General features: G+C 47.1%; 2 protein-coding genes across 4 annotated transcripts in view; one reads left to right on the top strand and one right to left on the bottom strand.

Moving 5' to 3' along the window:
* The window catches only part of LOC310701787 (uncharacterized protein), a 224,343-nt gene that overhangs the window by 133,473 nt on the left and 74,320 nt on the right, over positions 1 to 16,550 (bottom strand). The window lies entirely within an intron of this gene.
* On the top strand, positions 1,372 to 16,066 carry LOC310701277 (uncharacterized protein). Of its 3 annotated transcripts, none has more exons than XM_083491934.1 (6): positions 1,372 to 1,921; positions 3,416 to 3,926; positions 4,318 to 4,426; positions 5,441 to 5,523; positions 9,359 to 9,488; positions 12,942 to 16,066. In XM_083491934.1, exons 2-6 carry the CDS (start codon positions 3,510 to 3,512, stop codon positions 14,285 to 14,287), a joined length of 2,085 nt encoding a protein of 694 aa, XP_083348060.1. In that variant the 5' UTR covers positions 1,372 to 1,921; positions 3,416 to 3,509; the 3' UTR covers positions 14,288 to 16,066. The 3 variants fall into 3 exon arrangements, with proteins under 3 accessions (XP_083348060.1, XP_083348058.1, XP_083348059.1); XM_083491932.1 differs by having other exon boundaries at positions 12,939 to 16,065; XM_083491933.1 differs by lacking the exon at positions 1,372 to 1,921 and adding an exon at positions 1,969 to 2,444 and having other exon boundaries at positions 12,939 to 16,065.

The raw sequence follows: 16,550 nt of genomic DNA, 5'->3' as shown, positions 1-16,550 counted from the left end.
ATGGATAAACACACCTCGGAAGCCGTTCGAGTTCCGAGGCACGTTCGAAAATGGAAGCATTCGCTTCCAGGTTTTCGGCGTTCAGAAACCGAAACGTTCAGCTTCCGAAGCGTTTGACAGCCGAGGTGCCACTGTACTTCCGATCAAAGATTTCCCACAGGGGAGAAACTATAGCAGACTAAACATCAGGAGGAAACTTTCTGACAGTCAGAGCTGTTTGACAGTGGAACAGTCTGCCACGGGAGGTTGTGGACTCCCCTTCCTCGGAGGTTATTCAGCAGAGGTTGGAGGGCCACCTGTCATGGATGCTTTAGCCGAGATTCCTGTATTGCGGGGGGTTGGACTAGATGACCCTGGGGTCCCTTCCAACTCTTAAGATTCTATTATTCTAACTAACCATCTAAATAAATAAACACTAGAAAGAACTTTCTGGCCGTAAGAGCTGTTAGGCAGCAGAACAGACTACCCGGGAGGTTTCTAAACGGGTTGGATAGGCATCTGAGAAGGTTGTTGTTTTTTTAGCTGTGATTCCTGGGTGTTTGGGGAGGGGTAGTCCCTCTGGTGGGGGGCACGTCGTGCTCCTTCCTGGGTCGTTTGTCCACCTTTGGTCCCCACCGTGCACTCAGCTCTGACCTGTGGCTCCTACAAGCTGTCAGCAGGTGACAGAGGCCACAATCCTGGGAATGGCTTCGACTCACAGGCGGAGGGTCCAACAATCACAAAGGTGGTTTCTGCGTGTGCTGTAGAGGGAAGTGAGGGGCCGATGGGGCTCGCCCACCTGGGAAGGTGAAGGAAAACACTGATTCGGATCCACTGCCTTGCAGGATATCTTTGGGAGGAGAAAAACCTAGGGAGCAAACGCCACACAAATCTAGTAAGAGCCGTTCGATGGCGGAAGTGTCTTTTTTGAGAGGTGGTGGACTCTCCTTCCTTGGAGGTTTTCAAGCAGAGGTTCGTAGAATCATAGAATGGTAGAATTGGAAGGGACCCCAAGGGTCATCTAGTCCAACCCCCTGCAGTGCAGGAATATTTCACCCAAGGTGGGGCTCGAACCCACAACCCTGAGATTCCCATGCTCTACTGACTGAGCTATCACAGCTCATTTGTCACGGATGCTTCAGCTGAGATTCTTGCATGGCAGGGGGTTGGACTAGATGACTCTTGAGGTCCCATCCAAGTCTATTATTATTATTATTATTATTATTATTATTATTATTATTATTATATTGAATATATGTACCAGAGGTCTCAGGGCGGTTCACAGAAAAGATCACAATATATAAAATCAAAATCAAAACAATAACCCAACAACAACCTCCTCCCAAAAGAGCCACATTTTAAAAGGGCATAGGGTGTAAATAGCGTCAACCAAAGGCCTGGTTGAAAAGGAACGTTTTTGCCTGGCGCCTAAAGGTGTGTCATGAAGGCGCCAGGCGAACTTCCCTGGGGAGAGCATTCCACAGACGGGGAGCCACTGCAGAGAAGGCCCTGTTCTCGTGTTGCCACCCTCCGTACCTCTTGAGGAGGCGCACGGAAGGAGGGCCTTGGAAGATCTCAGGGTTCGGGTAGGTTTATATGGAAAGAGGCGGTTCTATTATTCCTTCTTCCCCAGATTGGTTTCGCTCCTTCCACCCACCATCAGGAAAGAAAAGGGGCGTGGGATCTGCATTCACAGTGCTCGTTTCTTCCTTGGCTCCTGTTTTAAGAAAGAGAGAGAGAAATAATCCTACAGCTTGAGCTGCCAAGGGTTAAAATTATCTGAGCTGGATTCCTAGAGAGGATGGGAATTTGGGAAGGGGGAGGAAGACCTCCAAAGCAAATAGGTATTTCTGCCCAAAGCCCCTCCTGCCTGGTTCTTGCTTTGGAGGAATGCAGCCTCGGGGTCTCCCCAGTTCGGCATCGGGGACCCTTCTATGATCTGGTGAGCCCCCTACCTATTAATTTGACTTAAGGTGGAGAGGAGTCCGGAGGATGCAACTGCAATGCAGGAAAAAGGGGGGGTGGAGGCTAGGAGTCCCCTGCGAGGAGGAGAGAGAGGCCCGGATTTGTGGCTGAATAGAAAAGAAGAGAAGAGCCCGAGAAGAGCAAGCAAGATCCTCCTCTCCCCATTTTCACCCCGCTTGTGCACCTGATCATCCTTTCACACGAACAGAACACCCGCATCATGATGCGGGGGAGCGCAGGGCGTGTCGGTCTGCAGCGCGGCGCCGATTGGCGGAAGCGCGGCGTAATTTGTGCCAAGATTCGAATGGGTGCTCCTACCCACCCCTCTGAATCGCGCATCCACTGGAGAAGCGCGCGCGCGCCGTTTCAGACGTGCAAGGCTTGACACGCGGTGGGGAGGCTCTTTCGTCGCCCGAATGCAAAACTGGGGGAAGGTGTCGATCAAAGGCGGGAGACGCTGGTGGGAAGCAAAAGGGCCTGTGCGAATCTGGGCTTTAAAGGTTACAGGGCACGGATTGGGAGAGGAGTCTGGGGGGTTTTGGGGTGAAGGGAGGGTGGAAGCTGGAAAAGAGGAGAGTTGTAAGGGGGAGATCAGAGGGGTGGGATCCCTCATCTGACTCCCAGCCAAACTGAAGGCTTTAATCCACTAGTCCTCAAGGAAAGGAACTCCACCCACAAATCTCTAATTTCTATATAGTTTCAAACTTGTCATTCCCCTGCCTTTTCTTCAGGGTGCGAGGGAACTATGTAGTTGCTAACCCAGATTTATCCACTTTTGTTCAAGGAAAATCTTCCAGCCCTGAGAACGTCATAATTTTCTAACAAGACAATGTGTGGGCGCAAAATAAGAATTGATAAATATGAAGAAATCTGGAAGGAATATTTAAGCGATAAGGCGGATAGTGGTGGGAAGTAGGGGGAGGAGAGAGAGAGATGGGAAAATATTGTTTAAAAAGGTGTAAAGGTAAAGGGTAAGGGGACCCCTCCCCTGACCATTAGGTCCAATCGTGGCCGACCCTGGGGTTGCAACGCTCATCTCGCTTTATTGGCCGAGGGTGCCAACGCACAGCTTCTGGGTCATGTGGCCAGCATGACTAAGCCGCTTCTGGCGAACCAGAGCAGCGCACGGAACCCGTTTACCTTCCCACCGGAGCGGTACCTATTTATCTACTTGCACTTTGACGTGCTTTCGAACTGCTACGTTGGCAGGAGCAGGGACCGAGCAAGGGGAGCTCACCCCGTCGCGGGGATTCGAACCGCTGACCTTCACAAGTCCTAGGCTCTGTGGTTTAACCCACAGCGCCACCCACACCCCCCCAAAAAAAGGTGTAGTCGGAGGTATATCAGTGTATTCAAATCTGAATTGTCAAATTGTGTTATTATTATGATATGTGTCTTTTGCGGTTGATGTTTGTGTCAAAAAAAAAGGTTAAACAATTTTTTTAAAAAAGACAATGTCTTGGCTTTGCAGGACTCGGTAGCGGTGCCTTCAGCCAGCCCCTTGGCTTTGCCTTGAGAAATTGGCAGGAGAGGAGAGATCTGTTTACCTGGAAAACAGATTGAAGATGGAGAATCCAGAAACAGCTGGCCGTGAAGCAGGAAGAGGCCCTGGGGCCATCCAGACTGGGGCCAGCGAGGGATTCTGGGAAAGAACCACGCAGCAGATCCTGGGCGAGGAGGTCGTCCTCAGCTCAGACGCTCAGCGCCAGTTCTTCAGGCGTTTCTGCTACCAGGAGGCCGAGGGACCCCGAGAGGTTTGCAGCCGACTCCACCATCTTTGCCGTCGGTGGCTGGAGCCAGAGAGACACACCAAGGCTCAGATCCTGGATTTAGTGATCCTGGAGCAGTTCCTGGCTGTCCTCCCCCCGGAGATGGAGAACTGGGTCAGGGAATGCGGAGCGGAGACCAGTTCCCAGGCGGTGGCCCTGGCCGAAGGTTTCCTCCTGAGTTGGGCAGAGGAGAAGAAACAGGAGGAGGAGCAGGTGAGAGAGGGTTTCATCCTGGTGCCAGTGTGGTGTAGTGTTTAAGAGCGGTGGACTCGTAATCTGGTGAACCGGGTTCACGTCTCCGCTCCTCCACATGCAGCTGCTGGGTGACCTTGGGCCAGTCACACTTCTCTGAAGTCTCTCAGCCCCACTCACCTCACAGAGTGTTTGTTGTGGGGGAGGAAGGGAAAGGAGAATGTTAGCCGCTTTGAGACTCCTTCGGGTAGTGATAAAGCAGGAAATCAAATCCAAACTCTTCTCTTCTTCCAATGTGCAGGAGGCTATCCTGGCACTCTCTGCAGTTGTCCAATCTGCACTGAAAATGTCCCAAAGCCTCTTGACTCTCCCTTTTTGTCACCCTTCCCCACATTCCCTGTTTCTGGTAAAGGGTCTGTTTTCAGAAGTGGCTCCTGATTTCCCTGACGCAGAGAAGGCTCCGGTGGGTCCCAGAGAAAGGGAGACTGTCCAGGAGAGTCTTGGAGGTGCCACCTCACTGGGTAAGGCTGAACGGGGCATCATCTTGGGCTCCTTCACTTATTTAAGGAATCAAAGGGGTGCCATATATATATATATATATATATATATACACACACACACACACACACACACACACATACATACATATACATATATATATACATACATACAGTGGTGCCCCGCAAGACGAATGCCTCGCAAGACGGAAAACTCGCTAGACGAAAGAGTTTTCCGTTTTGGAGGTGCTTCGCTAGACGAATTTCTTATGGGCTTGCTTCGCAAGACGACGATGTCTTGCGAGTTCCTGCGGGGGTTTTTTCCTCCCCCCCTTTTTCTAAGCCGCTTATCAGCTGATCCGATCAGCCGATAAGCCGCTAAAAGCCGCTAATAGCGCTAATCCGCTAATCTGTCAATGGGCTTGCTTCGCAAGACGAAAAAACCGCTAGATGAAGAGAATTCCAGAATGGATTCTTTTCGTCTTGCGAGGCACCACTGTACTGTATTTGTGTTCTTGTTTGGCGATCACTCGTAGCCGAGTAAGATTGTCTTCCATAAACAGAGTCTTAACAGTTACAGATAGTCCATAAGTGATTGTGGATTGTGATTAACAGTGAGTCCATAAGTGATTGTGGAGGCCAGCTGTGAATGCACACATCCTTCCACAGTGAAGATATAGGTTTCCGGGCGGGAGTTGATCATGGTGAGGGTTTGCCAAGTGAGTCCATAAGTGACTGTGGTGGCCAATTCTGGATCCACACATCCTTCCACAGTGGGGACATAGGCTTCCAGGCGGAGTTTCTGGCTTTTGTCCTGAGTTCGAGCGTCTTCAAAGCCCATGACACCTTTGGTAAAGGCTGTTCTCCAACTGGAGCGCTCGCAGGCCAGTGTTTCCCAGTTGTCGGAGGAGAGAAGCAGAAATGCTTTTGCTGGTGGAACAATTCTAACTGTGCAACCTTGATCTCCACCCTCGGTGACCACTTAGAGATGTGTCACTTGAACTCTGGGACGAGCGAGATCACCTTTGTCTCTCACAGGTGAAGGAATGATCCTGACAAGGCCTTCTCAGCCGTCTCTCCTTTATTCCAGAGGGGAAGCAGTTGCTGCGACAACAAATCAGGTAGGAGGACAGATCATTTCATTCATTCATTCGTTTGTTTGTTTGTTAAATTCATCAGGGCGGTTCACAACGTAAAATAAACATATATAATATATAATATAAATAGAACGAATATTTTATATATATAATAAATATTATATTTATAATATAAAAAACCCACAAATGCACAATAAAAATAAGAACAAAACCAAACCAATCATCCGCTCCTTTAAAAGGGCATCGGATAGATGTCCATCAGCCAAAGGCCTGGTTGAAGAGGAACATTTTTGCCTGGTGTCTAAAGGTGTGTCATGAAGGCACTAGGGGAGTCTCCCTGGGGAGAGCATTCCACAAACAGGGAGCCATTGCAGAAAAGGCTCTGTTTTTGTGTTACCACCCTCCAGACCTCTCATGGAGGCGGCACACAAAGAACGGCCTTAGAGGACGAAATTGGGGTCTGTATCAGTTCATATGAGAAGAGGCGGTCCTTGAGGTATTGTAGGGAGATAGGCTGGGGTCCGCCTAGGTGCCTCTGTTCCCTCCACAACTCCCTGGGCTTGACGAAGAAGAAGAAGAAGAAGAAGAAGAAGAAGAAGAAGAAGAAGAAGAAGAATACTGCCCTATACCTGCGGGTCTCAGGGTTCACCAGATAAAATCATAATATAAAAACACAAAATGCATAATAAAAATAAAAGAAAGAACAACCAAATAATCCCACCTCCCCAACACATTTTAAAAGGGCATTAGATGTCAGTCAGCCAAAGGCCTGGTTAAAGTGGAATAATAATAGTAATAATTTTGAAATTGAAATACTTTCTTCTCACTTGTACAACTTGTATATTTATAAATTTATTACTTATATTCCGCCCATCTGGCTGGGTTTTCCCAGCCACTCTGGGCGGCTTCCAACAAAAGATTAAAAATACATTAAAACACCAGTCATTAAAAACTTCCCTAAACAGGGAATGGCACACGGGTGGCACTGTGGGTTAAACCACAGAGCCTAGGACTTGCCGATCAGAAGGTCGGCAGTTCGAATCCCTGCCATGGGGTGAACTCCCGTTGCTCGGTCCCTGCTCCTGCCAACCTAGCAGTTCAAAAGCACGTCAAAGTGCAAGTAGATAAATAGGTACCGCTCTGGCGGGAAGGTAAACGGCATTTCCGTGTGTGGCGCAGGTGCTGGCTCGCCAGCTGCAGCTTCGTCACGCTAGCCACATGACCCGGAAGCTGTACGCCGGCTCCCTCGGCCAATAAAGCGAGATGAGCGCCACAACCCCAGAGTCGGCCACAACTGGACCTAATGGTCAGGGGTCCTTTTACCTTTACCTTTAAACAGGGAATGCTTTTGAATCTCTCCCCTTCTCTTTCCTTATGTCAAAGCCACCTAGAAGGTGGACTGAGAATGTTATTGACATTAGAATTTCAAAGTTGGGAGGAATCTCCCTCCATGGATCATCTTAGCCCAACCCCCTTCATTGCAGGAATCTCAGCTAAAGCATCCCTGACCGGTGGCCACCCAACCTCTACTTATAAACCTCCAAGGATGGAGAGGTCACAGCCTTCCCAGGCCAGCAGGTTCTTCCTAAGGTTTAGCTGGAATTCTTGCAATTTGACTTGGGCCTCATCAATAGGAGTATAGCATCTAGATCAAGGGAAGTAATAGTGCCACTGTATTCTGCTCTGGTCAGACCTCACCTGGAGTACTGTGTCCAGTTCTGGGCACCACAGTTCAAGAAGGACACTGACAAACTGGAACGTGTCCAGAGGAGGGCAACCAAAATGGTCAAAGGCCTGGAAACGATGCCTTATGAGGAACGGCTAAGGGAGCTGGGCATGTTTAGCCTGGAGAAGAGGAGGTTAAGGGGTGATTTGATAGCCATGTTCAAATATATAAAAGGATGTCACATAGAGGAGGGAGAAAGGTTGTTTTCTGCTGCTCCAGAGAAGCGGACACGGAGCAATGGATCCAAACTACAAGAAAGAAGATTCCACCTAAACATTAGGAAGAACTTCCTGACAGTAAGAGCTGTTTGACAGTGGAATTTGCTGCCAAGGAGTGTGGTGGAGTCTCCTACTTTGGAGGTCTTTAAGCAGAGGCTTGACAACCATATGTCAGGAGTGCTCTGATGGTGTTTCCTGCTTGGCAGGGGGTTGGACTCGATGGCCCTTGTGGTCTCTTCCAACTCTATGATTCTATGATTCTATGACTCTTTCAGTTCGGGTCCAGCCCTCTGGAGCAGCCCAAGGCAAGCTGGCTGTCCCCCAAAAAACAGAGTCCTTTCTGTTGGGGATAATTCAGATGGAAATTCCCAGGTGTCAAAAAAAAAAGGTGGCATATTTATGCGCCCCGTGTTTTGTTAGCCCAAAAATTGGAAACGAGTGAGGTCCCAACGAAAGAAGAATGGCAGCTTAAGTTGCCAGAATATGTGCAGCTTGCAGACTTAACATACAGAATAAGAGAACAAGAAGAAAATACGTTTAGAGAAGATTGGAAAACGTTTATGGAATATATCGGAAATAACTGTGTACAGCTGAAAACGCTGGCAGCATTAAGATAAATTCAACAGTGTGAATAAGTTTTGATGGATGCAATAATGGCATGGTTTTTGTAAAATATGCAGGGTTTTATGATATGTGAAATAAACAATGAAAAGAGAAGAAGGGAAGCCAATGATATTTTAAGGATGTGAAAATGATGGTTTTAAATTGTAAAACACAAAACTTAATAAAAATTATAAGGCCTACATTAGCTCCCAGTATGTTTCCGAGCACAATTCAAAGTGTTGGTGTTGACCTTTAAAACCCTAAACAGCCTCGGTCCAGTATACCTGAAGGAGCGTCTCTACCCCCATCGTTCTGCCTGGACACTGAGGTCCAGCGCCGAGGGCCTTCTGGTGGTTCCCTCACTGCGAAAAGCAAAGCTACAGGGAACCAGGCATAGGGCCTTCTTGGTAGTGGCGCCCGCCCTGTGGAACACCCTCCCACCAGATGTCAAAGAAAAAAACAACTATCAGACATTTATAAGACATCTGAAGGCAGCCAGCCCTGTTCAGGGAAGTTTTTAATGTGTGACATTTTAATGTATTTTTAATCTTTGTTGGAAGCCGTCCAGAGTGGCTGGGGAGGCCCAGCCGGATGGGCGGGGTACAAATAACAAATTATTGTTGTTGTTTAGTTGTGTCCGACTCTTCGTGACCCCATGGACCAGAGCACACCAGGCACTCCTGTCTTCCACTGCCTCCTGCAGTTTGGTCAGACTCATGTTTGTAGCTTCGAGAACACTGTCCAACCATCTCGTCCTCTGTCGCCCCCTTCTCCTTGTGCCCTCCATCTTTCCCAACATCTGGGTCTTTTCCAGGGAGTCTTCTCTTCTCATGAGGTGGCCAAAGTATTGGAGCCTCAGCTTCAGGATCTGTCCTTCCAGTGAGCACTCAGGGCTGATTTCCTTCAGAATGGAGAGGTTTGATCTTCTTGCAGGCCATGGGACTCTCAAGAGTCTCCTCCAACACCATAATTCAGAAGCATCAATTCTTCAGCGATCAGCCTTCTTTATGGTCCAGCTCTCACTTCCATACATCACTACTGGAATAAATTATTATTATGATATTATTATATACAAAAACAAGCTGGCTCCATCTTGCATGTGACAGCCCTTCAGATATTTGAAGATGGCGATCGTATCTCCTCTCAACCTTCTCAAGTATATACTTCCCAGTCTCCTTTCCTTGATGAGCCTTATGGGTTTTGCCAGTAGATGGCATGCTTGCTACCTACAAAGAGGCAAATATTTGATTTTCTCCTGCTTTTTTTATTCATTTACACCCCACAACTACAGACACCTCTCGTTGTCTCCTAGGGTGAAGGATCCACCTTCGAGGAGGTTGCTGTGTACTTCACGGGGGAGGAATGGGCTGGGCTGGCTCCTCACCAGAAAGCGCTGCATACAGAAGTCATGCAGGAGAACGGCCATCTTGTCGCCTCTCTCGGTAAGACCCTCAAGCAGACAATCACATTTATTTATATATATTTATATATTTATATAATGGTAGGCACATTATAGGGTGTGTTTTTTTTGGCAGAATCTCAATATCTTGGTACCTCAAATCCGCCTTCCCCCTTTTCTAGCAGGGTTGATCTATATTTACCGATTCAAAGCAATTAACCTCATTAGCAGGGTTATTTGAAGATTTGTAAGCTGAAACTGCGTTTCGGAAGTCGAACGGACTTCTGGAATGGATTCCGTTCGACTTCCAAGGTACGACTGTACTTTGCAAGGTTGTTATTGTGCTTCACCAGATCTTAACCTATTACAGCATTTGTAAGAATGGATTCCAAATACCATTGAATTTGTCCATGGCAAGTCTACGTTTATATGCAAGTTGTTCATACCTTAATAAGTACAAATACAAAAATAGATTTATTTTTTTCGGGTTAAGAACCATTTTATTCAAGTTTGGGATTTTTACATACATTATATTATCGCCTTCCAGTTTTTAAATTTCCCGTAGAATTTTTTCCTTATCCATTGGAAGGGTTCAAACAATTATCCTCAGCCTCGGGCATAGCGTTTTTGGTTTCCACCGAATGTCTTTTGTTCCAGTAGTTTTTATCCATTGAAGATAGGGGTTCCATCTGTTCCTTATCGTGGTGGACTTGATCTTCCATGTTGTTTCCTGTGACATGACTGCGACAATGTCCGACTGAATCAAATAACTATTCCATGCCTCCTCTGTCCATTTTTCTCTATCTTTTCCAACCGAAAGCTATCGTTGCCTTTCCCGCTAATATCATAGCTTTGAAGCTAAACTTATCTCTTTAGCCGTGTTTCCAAGTATACCCATTGTCATGAAATCAAAGTCTATTGAAAGCTTCACTTAAAAAAATTCATTAATAACCTTTCGGATACAAAAATAGATTTAAATACAAAAAAAAAAGATTAGAGTTATTGGAGAATATAAGAAGTTATTGGGTGAAACCATTGGTCCATCTAGTCCAGTACTGTCTACGCTGGACTGGCAGAAGCTGTCCAGGGTTCCAGGCAGGAAGGCTTTTCCAGCCATACCTGAAGATTCCAGGGATTGGACCTGAAACCTTCTTCATGCAAGGCAGAAACTTTACCGCTGAACCATGCTCCTTCCTCAGAAGCCTAACAAAACAGCTGTGCTGTAGCAATTGGCCCACTGTCTGTTCTTGCTGGTATCACCTCTCCAAACTCATTTCCCAGGATGCACCAGGGCTCCTTCCACCATCCTTCAGTTAGCAGGTGGGGGAATCTGTTTGGACCAGTAAGCCAGGTTGTTATCCGGCTGCACACAATGATGTTGATACGGCTCAGTCAGGAAAGAATGCATCTTCTGCCTTCTGGAAGAAGGTACAGGGTTATAAAGACTAGGACTAGCTGCCTGAGAAACAGTTTCTATCCAAATGTAATTTTGTTTTGTTTTTTGTTTCTTATTTTAAATTTTTAATAAATTTTATTTAACATAATTATTGCAAAATACAAGCAAAATACATACAAATACATACATAAATATATTTTTCGGATAAGCACACATGGTATATAAAAAAGAACAGAAAATAAAAAAGGAAGAAAATAAAAAAAGAAAGAAGAAAAATTGGAAGAAGAAAAATTGGAAGAATTTATTCCAAATTTATTCTACAAATATCTCAATAATAAAACTTCATTGATTGACTTCCATCGCTTACACTGCACTTCCTATATACATTTTAAGCAAGTGGTAGAATTTTCGCCTGCCAAACGCGCGGCTCTCCCAGGGCTAGCGGACTGCTTGCCGGCACCCAGAAGCTTGGGGCCGCTGAGCTCCGCAAGCCCCAAGCTTCGGGATTAGCGCAGCGGTCCGCTAGCCCTGGGAGAGCTGCGCGGCTCTCCCACGGCTAGCAAACTGCTTGCCGGCACCCAGAAGCTTGGGGCGCGCTGAGCTCCGCACGCCCCAAGCTTCGGGATTAGCGCAGCGGTCCGCTAGCCCTGGGAGAGCCGCGCGGCTCTCCCACGGCTAGCAAACTGCTTGCCGGCACCCAGAAGCTTGGGGCGCGCTGAACTCCGCACGCCCCAAGCTTCGGGATTAGCGCAGCGGTCCGCTAGCCCTGGGAGAGCCGCGCGGCTCTCCCACGCGGCTGAACTCCGCACGCCCCAAGCTTCTGGGTGCCGGCAAGCAGTTCTCCCAGGGCTAGCGGACTGCTTGCCGGCACCCAGAAGCTTGGGGCGCACTGAGCTCCGCACGCCCCAAGCTTCGGGATTAGCGCAGCGCACCTGGGGGGGAAATAAAAAAATTTTTCCTTTATTCCCCCCCCAAAAAACTAGGTGCGTCCTATGGGCCGGTGCGTCCTATGGGGCGAAAAATACGGTATATTGTATTTAAAAATGGGGTATCAGAGTTTTTAGGGGGCTAAACAGGTTGGGATAGCTGGGACAGCAGGCTTGTTGGTTTTTGAATGTCTGATGTAGATTTTTCAATTTCGTTGTTCTGTATGGGACAAGGACAATAAAGATGACCGTATCATATCTGATTGTTGCATTTGCCTACACAATAACCTTGTGAGCTAGGCTAGGCTGAAAGAGAGTGACCGGCCCAGGATAAACCAGTGAACTTCAGGTCTGAACTGGGAGCTGAAACAGTGGTCGTTAGATGTGTGATAGGATGTCCCTCCCATCTAAGCCTTAGCAGTTTTTTCCCTTTATCACAAGTGGTGGTTCAAGCTGTCCAGTGATTCAAGACTCTCAAGACGTGGGGCTGCCCTTGAGACTGACCCAGAAACTCCAGCTGGTGCAGAATGCCGCGGCAAGACTCCTTATGGGGTCTTCGCTGCGAGATCACATTCACCCGGTGCTATACCAGCTGCACTGGCTCCTGGTGAAGTACAGGATCAGGTTTAAGGTGCTGGTTTTAACCTTCAAAGCCCTATACGGCCTAGGACCCTTGTACTTATGGGACCGCCTCTCCTGGTATGCCCCACAGAGGAACTTACGGTCTTCCAATAAAAACATCTTGGAGGTCCCAGGCCACAGGGAGGTTAGGCTGGCCTCAACTAGAGCCAGGGCTTTTTTGGCTGTGGCCCCGATCTGGTGGAACGCTCTGTCACAAGAAACAAGGGCCCTGCAGGACTTGACATCTTTCCGCAGGGCCTGCAAGACAGAGCTGTTCCACCAGGCCTTTGGCCAGGGCACAGCCTGACTCCCTCCTTTGGCAATCTTCACAGAACTCTAGCCCAATGGTTGCCATCAATTTTGATTTTAATTAATTTTTATAATGTTTTTAGAATGTTGCACTATTTTAGTGTTGTTAGCCGCCCTGAGCCCGGCTTTGGCTGGGGAGGGCGGGATATAAATAAATTATTATTATTATTATTATTATTATTATTATTATTATTATTATTATTATTATTATTTCTTCCTCTCTTTTCTCTCTTTTTTGCAGCAGAAGACATACGTGAAACCATGGCGAAAACAGAACTACCCGCGTTGCCACCAGAACAAGGTACATGTGAAGACTTGGAACAGCAGAGAAGGAAAACAGAAACAAATCCGAATGGCTGGAGCAAACCCTCTGCTTCCGAAGGCCGCAACTACCACAAGATTGCAACAGATGAAACAACAGATGAAATAAGAGAAACGAGCAAATGTTGTGTGTATTGGGTCAGTTCAGCTCCTCGCGCAGGTCAAAAAACAAACCAGTATTTGGAAGGCGGAAAGTGCGTCAGTGAGATGATAACTGCAGTTAATCAGATGATTCACAAAGAGGGGAAACCATTCCGGTGCGTGGAATGCGGAAAGCGCTTCAGTCTGAGTTCCACCCTTGCTTCTCACCAGATAATTCACAGAGCGGAGAAGCCGTACAGGTGCTTGCAGTGCGGAAAGGGCTTCAGCCAGAAAATTCATCTCACTTCCCATCAAAGAACTCATACAGGGGAGAAACCGTATCAGTGCCCGGAATGCGGGAAGAGCTTCAGCGAGAAGGCGAACCTCGCTTCCCATCACCGGACGCACACAGGGGAGAAACCGTATCAGTGCCCCGAATGTGGGAAGTGCTTCAGGCTGAGCTCTACCTTGAGTTCCCATCAAAGAATTCACAGGGTGGAGAAGCCCCATAAGTGCTTGGAATGCGGGAAGGGTTTCAGCCAGAAGATTCACCTCACATCCCACCAGAGAATTCACACAGGGGAGAAGCCCTACCAGTGCGTGGAATGTGGGAAAAGCTTCATTAGATACTCCAGCCTGACTTCACACCAAAACATCCACAAAGGGGAGAAGCCATTTCAGTGCCCCCAATGCGGGAAGAGCTTCAGTCAGAGTTCCACCCTTAGTTCTCATCAGAGAATCCACAGAGTGGATAAGCCGTACAAATGCTTGGAATGTGGGAAGGGCTTCACTCAGATGATACACCTCACTTCCCACCAGAGGATTCACACCGGGGAGAAGCCGTATCAATGTTCAGAGTGCGGGAAGAGCTTCATTAGAGGTTCGAACCTTATTTCGCATCAGAAAATCCACACCGGGGAGAAACCCTATCAGTGTTTGGAATGCGGGAAGAGCTTCAGTCACAAGATCAACCTCACTTCCCATCAAAGGATTCATACAGGGGAAAGGCCGTATCAGTGCTCAGAATGTGGGAAGAGCTTCAGTCAGAAGAGCAACCTTACTTCTCATCAGAGAATTCACACACAGGAGAAACCGTACCAATGCATGGAATGCGGAAAAAGCTTCAGCAGTAAGATCAATCTCGCCTATCATCAAAGAATTCACAGCAGTGCTTGGAATATGCAGTAACTCTGAATCATACCGGCGAGCCCACATATAAGTGTTTTCTCCACCGGAAATGTCAATGAGTAATATTTATTTTTGTGAAAGGATAAGAAAAGAGACATAAATGTACAAAGTACATATTGCTGTCAAATATAATGTCGCAGATAACTCTATGTCCTAGACAATCTAATAACAGAGAAAAATTAATCAGGCCCATTTCTGGGGAAACCCAACTTTCTCCAGCTGAATTTGATTCAGCCTTCTCTGTTAAGCAGTCCAAACCCTTGACAGGAGATACTAAACTGCCTTATCTTGACTTAGCTAAGCTTCAGAGCTTATCTCTGTTGTAAGCAATGAATCCTTATAATGTGTTATGTTTAATTCAGGGCCCAGTTTAATGAAATAATTTGTCTAGTCAAAAAGGAACAGCATGACCTAGCCGATAGCTGTATGTTTAGAAATGCCCTGACCTAGTGAAATTAACATCTTTGAGTGCCGTCTCTGAGTGGCATGGCCAGAGGCACTTTGAACAACTCCATTTATATTACAATAATCTAAAAGTGACCGGAGTAAAAACACCTGCATGTTTCGAATAAAACACCTGCATGATTAGATTGAAACCTGCATGTATATAACCTTGTTATTAGAATTATTGCTTTCTTTTCATCCATTTAGGTATCCTATAAAATTGGCAGTTTGATCTGAAATATTGTTATTGGCTATTTGATTTCTTACTTGCCTTTCACCATAAGGTGGATTCCAGCAATTAAAATACTGTATTAAAAACAGTTCAAAACAAAGTTAAATTCATAGGAATCAGGGGGACGGTTTCCTGAAAACCTGTATCTCAAGTGTAAAAAGCAAAGAGGTGTGTTTTCAGCATATGACATAACCTATACAAGGAATGTGTCCGACGCAGCTCTGTGAGGAGGGCTTTCCACAACCTAGGGGCTGCCATAGAGAATGGCCTCTTGCAGGTCAACCCCTCATCTTCAAAAGGTGGTGGAACAGCCAAGAGGGGCCATTCTGCTGATCTTAACCCAAGAAGGTCTGTGGAGAAGGAGGCAATTTCTCTCATATTTGGGGCCTCAGTCAATTAGGGCTTTCAACGCTGTTAGAAGTGGGTCTGAGACCCTCAAAATAAAATCTGAACAAAATTGGTGAAGCAGCAAAGAGTTTATTGATTATAAAAACGTTCTTGCAAGAGCGAGTGTCCAAAGCAGGCACACCCGAAATTAGCAAAACATAACGGGAAGAAATGGAGGCAGTGAGAGAATTTACTTTCTTGGGCTCCATGATCACTGCAGATAGTGACAGCAGCCACGAAATTAAAAGACGCCTGCTTCTTGGGAGAAAAGCAATGACAAACCTAGACAGCATCCTAAAAAGCAGAGACATCACCTTGCCAACAAAGGTCCATATAGTTAAAGCTATGGTTTTCCCAGTAGTGATGTATGGAAGTGAGAGCTGGACCATGAAGAAGGCTGATCTCCGAAGAATTGATGCTTTTGAATTATGGTGCTGGAGGAGACTCTTGAGAGTCCCATGGACTGCAAGAAGATCAAACCTCTCCATTCTGAAGGAAATCAGCCCTGAGTGCTCACTGGAAGGACAGATCCTGAAGCTGAGGCTCCAATGCTTTGGCCACCTCATGAGAAGAGAAGACTCCCTGGAAAAGACCCTGATGTTGGGAAAGATGGAGGGCACAAGGAGAAGGGGACGACAGAGGACGAGATGGTTGGATGGTGTTCTTGAAGCTACCAGCATGAGTTTGACCAAACTGTGGGAGGCAGTGGAAGACAGGAGGGCCTGGCGGGCTCTGGTCCAGGGGGTCACGAAGGGTCGGACACGACTAAACAACGACAACAACAAAGCTCATATCCCCTATACCCAAGTTCAGGTTCCCTCCCTTGTTTCCCCATTGGCTGGGCACGTGCAAAGTTTACAGCCTGTCACATGGGTAGGCAAACTAAGGCCCAGGGGCTGGATCAGGCCCAATCACCTTCTAAATCTAGTTCAGGAACCAGTGTGTTTTTACATGAGTAGAATGTGTTCTTTTATTTAAAATGCATCTCTGGGTTATTTGTGGGGCATAGGAATTCGTTCATTTCCCCCCAAAAAAATATAGTTTGCCCCCCCCCCCAGGTCTGAGGGACAGTGGACCGGCCCCCTGCTGAAAAAGTTTGCTGACCCCTGGCCTATCACGACCGCCGAAGTAAAATATTAACATCCCCGTCTTTGTTGACACCTCCCATTACAGTGGTACCTTGGTTCCCAAACGGTTTAG

This window comes from Podarcis liolepis, assembly GCF_965112155.1.
Source record: "Podarcis liolepis genome assembly, chromosome: 2".
Taxonomy (NCBI): domain Eukaryota; kingdom Metazoa; phylum Chordata; class Lepidosauria; order Squamata; family Lacertidae; genus Podarcis; species Podarcis liolepis.
Note: the sequence above shows the minus strand (reverse complement) of the source record. Positions and strands in the feature narration are given on the sequence as shown.